This window comes from Pelobates fuscus, chromosome 7, assembly GCF_036172605.1.
Source record: "Pelobates fuscus isolate aPelFus1 chromosome 7, aPelFus1.pri, whole genome shotgun sequence".
NCBI lineage: Eukaryota > Metazoa > Chordata > Amphibia > Anura > Pelobatidae > Pelobates > Pelobates fuscus.
This window is the reverse complement of record NC_086323.1, coordinates 20,321,153-20,335,199: the sequence shown is the minus strand read 5'-3', so window position 1 is coordinate 20,335,199 and position 14,047 is coordinate 20,321,153. Positions and strand designations below refer to the sequence as shown.

The 14,047-nt window shown below is 41.6% G+C and overlaps 1 protein-coding gene across 1 annotated transcript in view; it reads right to left on the bottom strand.

Moving 5' to 3' along the window:
• Nucleotides 1-7,034: 7,034 nt before the first annotated feature.
• Nucleotides 7,035-14,047, bottom strand: part of LOC134568994 (cytochrome P450 4B1-like) — a 79,008-nt gene continuing 71,995 nt past the window's right edge. The window contains exons 9-12 of the mRNA XM_063427767.1: nucleotides 13,527-13,660; nucleotides 12,266-12,330; nucleotides 11,886-11,968; nucleotides 7,035-8,104 (exon numbers count right to left, since the gene is read on the bottom strand). Of these exons, the coding sequence (XP_063283837.1) occupies nucleotides 7,930-8,104; nucleotides 11,886-11,968; nucleotides 12,266-12,330; nucleotides 13,527-13,660 (457 nt within the window). The 3' untranslated portion in view covers nucleotides 7,035-7,929. The remainder of the gene's footprint in view (nucleotides 8,105-11,885; nucleotides 11,969-12,265; nucleotides 12,331-13,526; nucleotides 13,661-14,047) is intronic.

Here is a 14,047-nt window from a genome sequence, read left to right as displayed (position 1 = left end):
GACAAGATCCTAGACATGCTGGGCCCCCTATCAAAACTATACAAGCTTCTTGATGCCGCTCGTACTGGTGACTCTGTCTTGGATGTTGATGTGGCCATCGGGTGGGTCCAGCGGGCTATATGCCTTATAGGGAATGCTAACACAGCCATGTCTTCCGAGAGACGCAAGGCAATTCTTTTAAAAATAGACCCTAAACTGGCCGCTATGACCGTAGCTGAACCTGATTCAGCAGATGAGGGGATGTTGTTCGGCACATCCTTCGTAAAGGACATGGGGTCCTATGTCAAAACATTTACGGCGATCGACAAGGCGCAGGCAAATATGAAGCGCGTATTCGCGCCCAAGGTTTTCGGAGGGGCCGGGCGTAGCAGGAACCGTCCACCCGGCCGTGGTTTCCGAGGCTCGTTCCGTGCCACCAGAGGTTCCTTTTTCCCCTCCCGAGGGTTCCAAGATCCGAAAACGCCTCCCTTCTTTCCGGCAAGAGGGAGATCGTGGGGCTCCAGATACCCACGTGGTGGGTCTTCGGGCAGACGCCCTTATGGTGAGTACCCTTTCTTCCCCTCTCGATCAGGTTCGGGTGGCGGGGAGGCTGGCTTTATTCTACCTAAGGTGGGCAGATATAACCTCAGATGCTTGGGTTCTGCAATGCATAAAGGGTTATCAACTAGATTTCGTCTCCCTGCCTGTTCAAATGTATGCCCCCAGGGAATTATCTCTCCCACAGGAGCAGGACGCGATGATCTCCGCGGAAGTCGGGGAGATGTTCTCGAAAGGCGCCATCGAAGAATTGCCGTTCGCCACTCCAGGCTTTACGAGCAATCTCTTCCTAGTGCCCAAGAAAGGGGGCGGTGTCCGCCCAGTGATAAATCTTCGCCCTCTCAACGCCTTCCTACGCTACCAACATTTTCAGATGGAAGGCATTCATTGTCTCAGAGACCTTCTGAGACAGTCGGATTGGATGGCCAAGTTGGACCTGAAGGACGCGTACTTCACGGTTCCAATAGCAGTAGAGTCCAGGGACTACTTACACTTCACCTGGCACGGACGGCGTTGGCGTTTTACATGCCTGCCATTCGGTCTCTCCTCGGCCCCTTGGTGTTTCACCAAGGTGATGAAGCCGGTGGTGTCGTACCTCCGTACCCGAGGGGTTCGACTGATTATTTACCTGGACGACATCCTAATCATGTCCCAATCGTTGGAATGCCTGAGACTGCATTTGGACTGCAGTCAATCTCTTACAGAACCTAGGTTTCTGATCAACTGGGACAAGTAGGTCCTGAACCCAGCCCAGTCTATGGAGTTTTTGGGGTTCCAGGTGGATTCCGTACGGCAGTTCCTGTACTTGCCGGAATCCAAGATAAAAGCCATCCAGAAGGAGCTTCGTCGAGCTCTTCGTGCTTCGGACTTATCGGTTCGACAGTTGGCAAGGATCATCGGTCTACTCCATTCAGGCAATATTCCCAGGCCCTCTGCATTACCGGGCTCTCCAACGGCTCAAGGGGTCGCACCTACGTTCGGGTCACTCCTACGAATCTCGGATATGTCTGGACGAGGAATCCAGAGACGAGCTGGTATGGTGGCTAGCACACATGGAAGTCTGGAACGGAAGGGCGATTTTCGGTTCCATTCCGGACGTGATCATAGAATCAGATGCCAGCTTGCACGGCTGGGGGGCTCGTTGTGGCAACGTTTCCACGGGAGGCAGATGGTCCGACACAGAGAAGTCGTTACACATCAACTGCCTAGAACTTCTGGCAGGAGCCTTTGCGATTCGCAGCCTTACCCCTGGAAGGGCGAACTGTTGCGTTCTCCTCAAGTTGGACAACGTATCGGCGGTCCGATACATAAATCACCTGGGCGGCACCAAGTCCAGGATGTTGGCTCTCTTGGCGAAGGATTTTTGGCAGTTCTGCCTTTTCAACAACGTTTCGGTGACGGCGGAACATATTCTGGGTCTGGACAATTCAGGTGCGGATTGGAACTCCAGGCATTTAAGAGACTCGGGAGACTGGCGCTTGCACGCCTCGGTCTTCCAAAGCCTAACCGGGTTGTGGGGCGATTCGAGATGGACCTATTCGCCTCTCGCCTGAACACTCAATTGCCGAAGTTCTACAGTTGGAGACCGGACCCGGCGGCTGTGGCGACGGATGCCTTTCTTCAGGAATGGCCACCGGGCCGCCTGTATGCCTTTCCTCCATTCAACATGATTGCTCGTACGATCTCGAAGCTGGTTCGTCACGACTGCTGTCTGGCTCTGATCACCCCTCTGTGGAGATCCCGTCCGTGGTTCCCTCTACTGATGGAGTTGTCCATAGACTTCCCTCGTCTATTACCGAACTTTCAGAACCTCCTTCTGGATCCGGATGGGAACTCGCACGAGTTGGTTCTACGGCACCAGTTGCCCCTGGTAGCGTGGTTCCTTTCAGGGGACGCTGGGTTGTCCCTGACGTTCCACAGACAACTCTCTTGCTCCTCGATAACGCCTGGGCTCCGGGCACGCGATCAGCTTACCGAGCTGCATGGAAGTCTTGGTCTGATTGGTGCATGGAACGGGCAATGGATCCCGTATCTGCCCCTCTCCATTTGATCCTGGAGTTTCTCACAGCCCTGTTCGACTCGGGCAAGGCATACAGAACTATCAATGTTTCTCGTTCGGCCATATCTGCCGGTCACGGAGGTTTGGAAGGTTTACCCGTCGGCAAACATCCTTTTGTATGCCGTCTTCTCAAGGGTATTCGCCTCGTCCGTCCACCTAGGTCGCGTTTTTCGGCCTTTTGGGACGTCAACATAATGTTGCGGTTCCTGTCGGCGTGGTATCCTAACCATGACTTGACCCTTAAGCAGCTATCCTCCAAGATGGTTATGTTGTTTTGCCTGATCTCTTGTAAGAGATCGTCAGGGCTCTTGACTGGGGCGCCTTTGTGTTTACTCCTGAAGGCGTTACTTTCAACATATCTAGAAGGACTAAGTCGGCATCCAAATCCTTCGTATATCCTAGATTCTCGTTATGTCCAGCACTCTGTCCGGTGGATTGTTTGAAGGCCTATCTGGATGCTACGCGAGCGTTCGTCTGACCGACATCCCCTATTCATTTCATTTAAGGCTCCTCATCGCCCAGTCTCGACACCGACGCTAGCGCGTTGGATTCGTTGGCTTTTATCCCTAGTGGGTATAGACACGTCTATCTTTACACCTCATTCTGTACGAGTTGCTATGGCTTGGAAGGCATCCACAGTTGGTTGCCGTCTGGAAGACATCATGCGCGCAGCGGACTGGTCCCGAGAATCAACCTTCAGGGACTTTTATTTCAGACCAATTGAACACATCGCATCTCAGGTGATTGCACAGCTTTGAACTTGCATAATATGAGCCTCCGTGTCTTTAATAAAATTCCCAGATTTTACTAGTAACATGACGTAAAGTCATGATTTTATTAAAGACACGGAGGCGAGTATTATTCCCTCCCACCCTCCCGGTGTGGATTTGGGATAGGAGATGCTTCGATACTATACAGGTATGTTTTCAATTAGGTCTGTATTTGGATCATGTATCTATATCATGTAATTTTATCATGTTTAGATGATTTTGACAGTTTTATATTGGTTTCTAATTCTATATATTTTCTATTCCAGAATCCAGTTTCGTGTAGGACTCCTCACGGTTATGTTTGGTAAGTCTACAGTTTTGAGTTTGGAAATTACCATATTTTTCTATCTTTTTTAGCTTGAAGTTATCGCATTGTTTCCCGTTTCCTGTTTGGATCAAATGGGACATCGTTAATCTTACCTGGTCTTCGGTTTTCGCAAGAAAGAGGGGGATTGTGGGAGACACAGGACTTATATAGCTACTTCCTCTATTATGTGATTGGCTGCCTGTTGTGCCTGTACAGTTTTTTCTTTCGTTTTTGATAATATTTATATTCCTCTATCTTTCCTGCTGAGGAAATAAAGAAAGAGTTATGCATTATACTCGCCTCCGTGTCTTTAATAAAATCATGACTTTACGTCATGTTACTAGTAAAATCTGGGAATTATTTAAGGTAAATTACATCTGTTTGAAAGTGAAACCAGTTTTCTTTTCATGCAGGCTCTGTCAATCATAGCCAGGGGAGGTGTGGCTAGGGTAGCATAAACAGAAACAAAGTGATTTAACTCCTAAATGACAGTGAATTGAGCAGTGAAATTGCAGGGGAATGATCTATACACTAAAACTGCTTTATTTAGCTAAAGTAGTTTAGGTGACTATAGTGTTCCTTTAACCCCTTAAGGACCAAACTTCTGGAATAAAAGGGAATCATGACATGTCACACATGTCATGTGTCCTTGTGGGGTTAAACCATTTGGAAGAAATTGTGTAGGTCATAAGTTCATAAGTAGAAGGTGTGACATGTGCAGAATGGAAAAATTGCAACAAAGTTATAGATGCAATATTAATTTCTGTGGCAAACGCCTCCCTCCTCAGGCAGAAGACACTGTTACTTTTAAAATCCTAAGTGAGTGAGTAATTAGGATTTCTGTTAATTTATCTGTTGATTGGTGTAAATAATTTGTATGTCATCGATGTTTTTTGTACGCACTGTGACTATTGTTTGTATATAATAAATATTCCTTTATTAAGTTCTGTCTTTGTCTGGTAAAGTCTTGCGTTACCTGGTTACACGTTACCTGAAGAGACCAATTTATTAGTGTTTTGAAATTGCATAGATATTGTGTTTAATTGTATCTGGTAGGTTTTTATTCTCATTTACTTGGGTGCCTCTTTGCTAAATTGTCTTGGTGGTGACAGAGTTAAAAATAGTAATAATTATTTTATAATTAAGTGTGAGTGAGGTTAGGGGGGATTTTTATCTTTATTTCTTGTCTACTGCAGACAAATAGGGAGTTGTAACCCTTTCACCCCCAGAACCAGGTCACATGAACACTTCATGTGTAGGGTGCGTTCGTCACAGACGGTTTGTGGCATCTCAGTTCAGACAAATTTTGTCCATGCAATTGTTTCAGGAAAAATGTGTGTATATATTATTATATACTGTATAAAATACTTTTGCAGTACATTAATAGATGTGTATTTCTGCCTATCAGTGAGAAAAAATAATCAATAGAAAGAAAAAGCAGTAAGCAGTAACAATAATCTCTATATGTCTATGATATATTGCTTAAATATAACATATATAAATATAGATTTATGTTTCTTTACTGATCCTCATTTCTTGCCTTTATTTGTCACTTCTTACATGATCTGTGAATAAAATCAAAATATAGCGCTTGTCCCTGAGTCATCTCATTTTTTTTTCTCCCAACAATCATCTTTTCCATTACTAATAATTTTTGGGGGAGCCAACAGAACTCAGAATAACGAATAATACAAAAAATATATAAAAAAAAATTTAAAAACACAGCTAGTCCATTGTCTGTTTATTTCTTTTGTAATTTGGTCATATGGCAATTCAGAAATTTGGACGACTTGATGATCACCCAAACTATGGACATATTGTGATTTGGGAGAAAAAGAATGAACAAGTTTAGGAGAAACTGAATGCACAAGATGCAGGATCACAGTTATGTCAATCTACTGTTATCGTGATCGCCTTGTCTTCTTATCAGATCTGAGTGAGCCAACGAAGCGCGTTCATATATTTTAACACATTCTGTGACACCTTAATGCACATATACTTACAGTATAAATAAATGAATACATTGTAACAGCTCAGTTGTCTCAGTAGCCCTTACCACAGGAGCCTGCCCTAACAGCCAGTGACCAGGGGGTCCGGGGAAGGGACCTGAGTGACCAGGGGGTCCGGGGAAGGGACCTGAGTGACCAGGGGATCTGGGGAAGGGACCAATGTAATGATGTCATCAAGTTCTTTCTCTTCTGGAAGAACTAGATCAGCTTTAGCAGCATCAGAGACAAACAAAACACATACCCACCTATAGACAGCAGAGTTTCCACCAGAGATCCCAGACAGCTGAAGATGCTTTCTATGTAACTGTCCTTTCTGATTGTCTTTGCAATTCAGCCTCAGTGTACTCTGCTCAGACAGCTACACTGTAGCTTTTAGGAGAAAGAAGAAAAAATTACACATATGCCCTCTAGTGGCATTGAGGATATACAAACAGTTAGATGATTCTACCTGTACATGTGTTATGGGAATTATTCACTAAACCAGAAGTGTGGAGATGTATTATTAATGTTAATTGTAAAACACCAGCATATTCCAACCAAGTTCAGAATAGAAGGTGATGAGGGATTTGCTTACACCAAGTACATTTTAACGGAAGTGGGGTTTAATTACATAAATAGGTAAAATGCATTCAGTAACACATGGCTGCCTTCTGGGTTTAGAATATAGGATCCAGGAACAAATATGGCACATTCAGCAAGAGATAATGAAAAGTGAGTTAGGCGTGCGAGCTTATCGAATGGGATTAAAACTATTTAACTCCAAAGTCTTCAAATTGGTGCCCGATTCCTCTGCCCATGAACTTCTACCCCCATGGTTGATACTTCAGTCAGAAAGCCTCTGACCACACGCAATGATAGGCTGGGAGAATCAGTTGATGGTGGTATGAAACACTGCAGATACTGAGTCTCGTCCCTCTTCTGCAAGTGTATCGCCACCTTTGGCTGCGCCATTGGGGAATAATTAGCCAGCCCAGAACACGAGTTCAGGCTGACTTATGTCAATTCTGTGCATAGTTCTATGAACAGAGGGTCAGCTGATACTCTCAATGAATGGCTAACAGAATTGGCTTGCGGCTTCTTCAGCTCTACAGAAACGAGATGCACGTCTCCAGGTAAGAAGACAAACCATCTGCAAAATGTTTTGCTCCATTACCGGGGAGAGAGAACAGGGTACTCCTGGCATCATAAGTATTACAGTAGCCCTTTAATAGGAATGCATTGCACATACTCAGTGATCCTCCCATTCACCTCTAAAGAAGAAAGAGAATTGGTGGATCGCTTGGATATTGTTAGATGTTTATAGAATCACACGGCATCAAACAAGTCTGGAGAAAATCTTCAAGACACTGATATACAGACACAGGTTTCTTTGCCTTACCTTTTATTGCAATTAATATCTTTTCTCTCAATTGTATAAAACTGAGGTTTATATTCCTCCCATATCATTGTTTTAAAACTGCAAATAAACTAATTATGTTATCTCCTTTTAAAAAAAATATTTGATTTCCAATATGATAGTGATATTTACATGCAACTTATTTTTAAAAATACCAAAGTTTAGAAAAGTAAATTACATCAACTAATTACAGATTACAGTTTGCCTAACTGTCACTCACATAACTGACAAATGAATTGCAAATTATTGAACAAAACAACCAAATTTGTAAAAGTGATCCAACTCAGCTAGATTTCTGTGTAAGTGTCTGTTTTGGACTCAAATTTGCAATTTCCATTATGGTAAATAACCATTTACAAAGGAAAAAACATAGTGTGTGTCAGATAACTGACAAAAAAAACTATATAAAGGTAGATACATAGAGTATTTTTTTTTTTTTAAATCTCTAATTTCTTAATAAAACAATGTTCATTATTATATTCAATTGAATCTTTAGGTAATTAAGTACATTTTTTTAAACAACCTCTCTAAATAATATTAAACAGACTATATGAAAAGCCCACACATGATATAATTTGCCCCTTATTTTTTATAGACACACAAATATAAAAAATATAAATTTATGCCAATGTATGTAGGTATACATTTGATTTCTCCATAAATGATCATTATCAATTTTAAAATCAATATACTGGTCATATTCCACTGCTTGATGTCTCCCGCAATGTCGACTCAAGCAATGCTGCGTAGATTGGAGGCTGGAACGGACCACTACATCAATTCGAAAATGTTCACCTTACTATTAAATGAAATTACCATGATGCCATTTTGAGCTGACACATAATTTGCCTTCATTCCTTTCTGGCATTCTTGAGATACAGGTGAATTCCATTCTTTGACCTCAGTACCAGCATTGTTATTTTGATGGGAGTCTGGGCTGGATCCAATGACAGCTCAAACGCATTTAGAGTCAAAGCGAGAGCCACCTTCAACTCATTCATTGCAAAGTTCTGGCCGATGCAATTTCTGGTAAAATAGGAAACACACAATCAGTGACAGAAAACATGGTATGCTTTGCTTCTGGTTTTAAGGGATACTAAATGGTGTATTTACTGAACTCTCGTTTCAGGTAGACTTTTGGGATTCCAAAACGATAGACCAAGGTATGAAGTCAATGTTTAACCCTGAACCCCTTCACCAATGGTGGAACTAATGTTGTATGTAGATTCACAGTGTTCCTACAACAGGTCATTGAAATACATGGTAGCTTTTTAGCACTAGCTCTATTTAATTTGTCTCCAACTTTGGAATTAGTGTAGGACCCACCGATATTGGGGTACTGTGAAGTAGTGGTGAGCTTTACACAAATGGCCATATGCTGCAACTGAATCCCCATATTTGTTTGCTGAGATAGGTGATTTTAAGTAGCCTTCTAAAATGGCATGAACTTGTTTGGGGCCCCCTCCAGCACAAGAGTGGTCAAAAGGTAAATTCCCATTTATCGCAAGGCGTTTTTGAGAGCAGGGTTTGTGTGTTTTGAATGTAAGCATGTTTTTATATGGAGTATGTGTGTGTGAATGTAAGAGTGTATTTGTATGTACTTTTGCTATTTGAATGCTAGGGATGTGTTTGTGTTCAAATTCTGGTGTGCATTTGTGTGCAGTGCTGTTTGAATACAGGTGTACATTTGTGTGTAATGGTGTTTGAATACAGGCATGTGTTTGTATGTAGTGTTGGCAGTTGAATGCATATGTACACTTGTGTGCACTGTTCCTCTTTGAATGTAGCTGTGTGTTTGTATACAATGCTGGTGTTTGATGCAAGGGTGTGTTTGTGTATAGTGTTGTATTTGAATGCTAAAATTTATGGACATATACAGGGAGTGCAGAATTATTAGGCAAATTAGTATTTTGACCACATCATCCTCTTTATGCATGTTTTCTTACTCCAAGCTGTATAGGCTCGAAAGCCTACTACCAATTAAGCATATTAGGTGATGTGCATCTCTGTAATGAGAAGGGGCGTGGTCTAATGACATCAACACCCTATATCAGGTGTGCATAATTATTAGGCAACTTCCTTTCCTTTGGCAAAATGGGTCAAAATAAGGACTTGACAGGCTCAGAAAAGTCAAAAATAGTGAGATATATTGCAGAGGGATGCAGCACTCTTAAAATTGCAAAGCTTCTGAACGTGATCATCGAACAATCAAGCGTTTCATTCAAAATAGTCAACAGGGTCGCAAGAAGCGTGTGGAGAAACCAAGGCGCAAAATAACTGCCCATGAACTGAGAAAAGTCAAGCGTGCAGCTGCCAAGATGCCACTTGCCACCAGTTTGGCCATATTTCAGAGCTGCAACATCACTGGAGTGCCCAAAAGCACAAGGTGTGCAATACTCAGAGACATGGCCAAGGTAAGAAAGGCTGAAAGACGACCACCACTGAACAAGACACACAAGCTGAAACGTCAAGACTGGGCCAAGAAATATCTCAAGACTGATTTTTCTAAGGTTTTATGGACTGATGAAATGAGAGTGAGTCTTGATGGGCCAGATGGATGGATTGGTAAAGGGCAGAGAGCTCCAGTTTGACTCAGACGCCAGCAAGGTGGAGGTGGAGTACTGGTTTGGGCTGGTATCATCAAAGATGAGCTTGTGGGGCCTTTTCGGGTTGAGGATGGAGTCAAGCTAAACTCCCAGTCCTACTGCCAGTTTCTGGAAGACACCTTCTTCAAGCAGTGGTACAGGAAGAAGTCTGCATCCTTCAAGAAAAACGTGATTTTCATGCAGGACAATGCTCCATCACACGCGTCCAAGTACTCCACAGCGTGGCTGGCAAGAAAGGGTATAAAAGAAGAAAATCTAATGACATGGCCTCCTTGTTCACCTGATCTGAACCCCATTGAGAACCTGTGGTCCATCATCAAATGTGAGATTTACAAGGAGGGAAAACAGTACACCTCTCTGAACAGTGTCGGGGAGGCTGTGGTTGCTGCTGCACGCAATGTTGATGGTGAACAGATCAAAACACTGACAGAATCCATGGATGGCAGGCTTTTGAGTGTCCTTGCAAAGAAAGGTGGCTATATTGGTCACTGATTTGTTTTTGTTATGTTTTTGAATGTCAGAAATGTATATTTGTGAATGTTGAGATGTTATATTGGTTTCACTGGTAAAAATAAATAATTGAAATGGGTATATATTTGTTTTTTGTTAAGTTGCCTAATAATTATGCACAGTAATAGTCACCTGCACACACAGATATCCCCCTAAAATAGCTATAACTAAAAACAAACTAAAAACTACTTCCACAAATATTCAGCTTTGATATTAATTAGTTTTTTGGGTTCATTGAGAACATGGTTGTTGTTCAATAATAAAATTAATCCTCAAAAATACAACTTGCCTAATAATTCTGCACTCCCTGTAGACATAAACTGCTACACACATACTGACCAGGATACGCACACACCACCACACACAGATACACACGCACATACTGACACCACTATACATACACGCAGACATTCACACTGCCACACATTTACAAACATACTGCCACAGATGCATAAAAACTCTGACACATACATACATACACACCACCACACACAGATACACACGCACATACTGACACCACTCATTTACAAATATACTGACACAGATGCATAAAAACTCTGACACATACATACATACACAGTGTTCTTAGAACACATTTTTAAAATACGCTTTAGCTTATTTAGCACTAGCGCTATTTAATTTGTCTCCCACGTTGGAATTAGTGTAGGACCCACCAATATTGGGATACTGTGAAGTAGTTGTGGGATTAACACTATATAGCCATATGGTGGAACTGAATCCCCATATTTGTTTGCTGAGATAGGTGATTTTAAGTAGCCTAATAAAATTTAACATTTTTTTTTTTGCGCTGTTCCTTAATCTGTATTATGTACATAGGTATACACACAGATACACACATTGACACAAAACAAACAGACATCAGAATGTACATACTTTTTGCCACTTCCCTACTTCAATAGATTTTAGGTCCAGGAGGGTGGCTCTCCTTGGTTCCAGATCTGACTGAGGCTAATGGGAATCTGTTCCAGGCTCATTTCTCAGCCTCATCCTAGCCCTACCCACATGGCATTCCTTAAGCTGAGAGGAAATGACCTGCACTCACATCCTCCGAGCACTGCCAAGCTGACATGGCCATAGTCACGATGTGAAAAGGCTATGTTGCTCATGAATGGGCGCCTGATCAAAGATGTTTATCGTGTGTTTGACGTGTGAAGGACACCCAGTAGGGTGTCTAAGCTTGCTGGACATGGTAATTTTGCCAGTGCTCTTTATTATAAGAAATGGTGAGTGACCGTATCATGTGAAGTCGGTCTCGCATTGTCCAAGGTCTCAGAAACATTAGAGAAACAAATTAAATAATCTAACAATATCCAATGTAATGGGAAACATTAAGACCACTAATTTTTTACCATTTGAGCACAGTTGGATGGAGAACCCCAATGAAAAACAACCTTCTCTGGGCTAACTTGGGTGCTGGGTCCAGTGGGACCAATTTTGAAGATTATAAAGATAGGAAATAGTTCTCAGCTGTTATCTTTAGCCTTGTTTTTTATTTTTCGAGGGGAAATATTTTGCACTCAATGGGTCTGTTTAAAAAAAGCCATAATTGTTAGGAACAGATCATCTCCTTTCACATATTTTATCTTCTCCAGATCAGCTCAATGGGAATCTATGCAGAAAAGTAATTAAGATTTTGCTAAAGGGGAGTTAAGAAAATATTTAATGGGTACCTGGGGCCAGCCGAAAAAGGAATAAATGAATGAGAATGTCTTTGTGTTGCGTCGTCCTGAGAGAACCTCGAAGGGTCGAATACCTGCAAGACACCGCAGATGTCATACATAAGACAAGATAAAAAATATGTCCTAAATTAGGTTATTGATAACAAATACAAATTAAAGTCAGAGAACTTGTATAGCAGCAGAAATCAATGCATTTTCAAAGGATTGCCATATAGATTTATGGTTACCAGGTTATGTGACACCATGGTATAATTGGATTATTAGACTCCTTGCCATGATGGGTGTAGAGACAACAGTAGTTATAGGAGTTTCTTTCAGGATACACCTAGTCCTTTTTAGCTTTAAACAAACATTAACAGTTTATTTCTTACCTCGGGGTCATTCCAGACAGAAGGGTTTCTGTGGATGCTATCGATGCACACAGACACCAGGCTACCTGTGAGTAGCAGAGAAGAACAGCAGTAGAGTCACTCAGTAGCAAGTTAGTAAGACAGATTTACAATGGTAAGAATTAAAAAAGACTGTTACCCAGGGCTGTAATTCAAAGCAAATCTCAATGACTACTTCCAATGTCCAACTCTACCCCTTGACCGTTCAAGTGTTACCTCATGGGTTCCCCACATTGCTACTAGTTATGTGCATTTGTTTTCAGACGATTGAGCATCAATTAAAATTTTAGTTAATTTTGCCAAAAAATAAATAACCTGTCGCCATATAATGAATGACCAATTGAACGAATGGATGACTGAAAAATTTCATTCAATGCCACTCATTCATTTGTTTGCATTATCACCAATGCAAAATAAAACTATATATATATATATTTATTTTGAAGTGCATAAAGAGTACATACAAGCTAAATTTGCCACGACAGCAAAGACAGGCTGAATTAAGCGAACAATAATGTGAAATAGAGGGACTATGCACAATTTCTATAATAAAAGCATGCTGGAACATACCATGTCAGAGGATAAGTGTGTGAGAGTAAGTCACACAGACATTGTGCTTATTCTTAAAAATAAATAAAAAGCCCTATGGGCATTAGTTGGCAGGACATATTCACTTGGGGCCCAAGCACTGGAGTTATATCTAACAATAAATTGTAGCATCGTTTGATAGGACCACTGCAGTAGTGATATGTTAAAAGCACCTGAGTAACGTGAGAGGCGTATGGGAGATTAGAGGGCAGGTGCAATGTCGCATCTGGTCTTGTTAGTAGTGTGCAACAGGAGGTGCTGCGTATTGTTTGAGTAAAACCCCTAACTGAGCGGGGGAGGTGGGGGGGGGAATTAAAATCTCGCCAATTAGCTTTAACCTTTAAAGAGTATTAGATCAGGCAAAGGTGGTAACCCCTGTAAGAGATGCCCAATTATAACATATTGAACAATATTTTTAATATGAAAAATGTGTAAAGATATTCTGTGTGGTATATCTTAACTATTTTATTCTTTATGTGTATTGTATTCCCTAATTTTATCTTTTGCATTTTAGGAATACCAGCCCTTGGCTGTACTCCTAAGATTATTTGGAGTAATCTGTTAAACACTAAAAGAAAAGCTATTGATCTGCAATTGGCTCCCTGGCACTTAACAAAAAAGGTATTGAACTCTGATTGGTATCTCTGGTACTGACCTTCTGGTAGAGACCGCCCATCGCTGAATGTGATTGGCTGACTGATCTGCCTGGCTATGATTGGCACTGGTGTGTTGAGGCGCAAACTCTCCTTAATACACATGGTGGTGTACGGCAACTTACTCAGGTCATCCCTGAAATACACAGACAGCGCTACACCAGAATCTTTACACAGAGATACATACATAGAGAGATACATGCTCAGTCATTTCAGAATTCAGCAAAAGACCAGATTTTGGTCTGTTTGAGTTCCTTTATTAAAATGATATCATATTTTAACTTGGGTTAAATGGTAATCTCTTGTGGAAAGGAATCCTGAATTGCTTTCATGATTTCCTTGAAGTCATGAAAAAAAATGTCCCACCTGTAGTCACCACAGAAATTCCTTTAAATATTATTTTTATTATTTCAATGCAAAGTCTACGTGTAACTACTGACGTCATGGTTTGTAAAACTCCACTGATAATTGAATATTTTTGTTCTCAGAACTGGAAGACGACATGGAGGGTTAGAACCAAAAT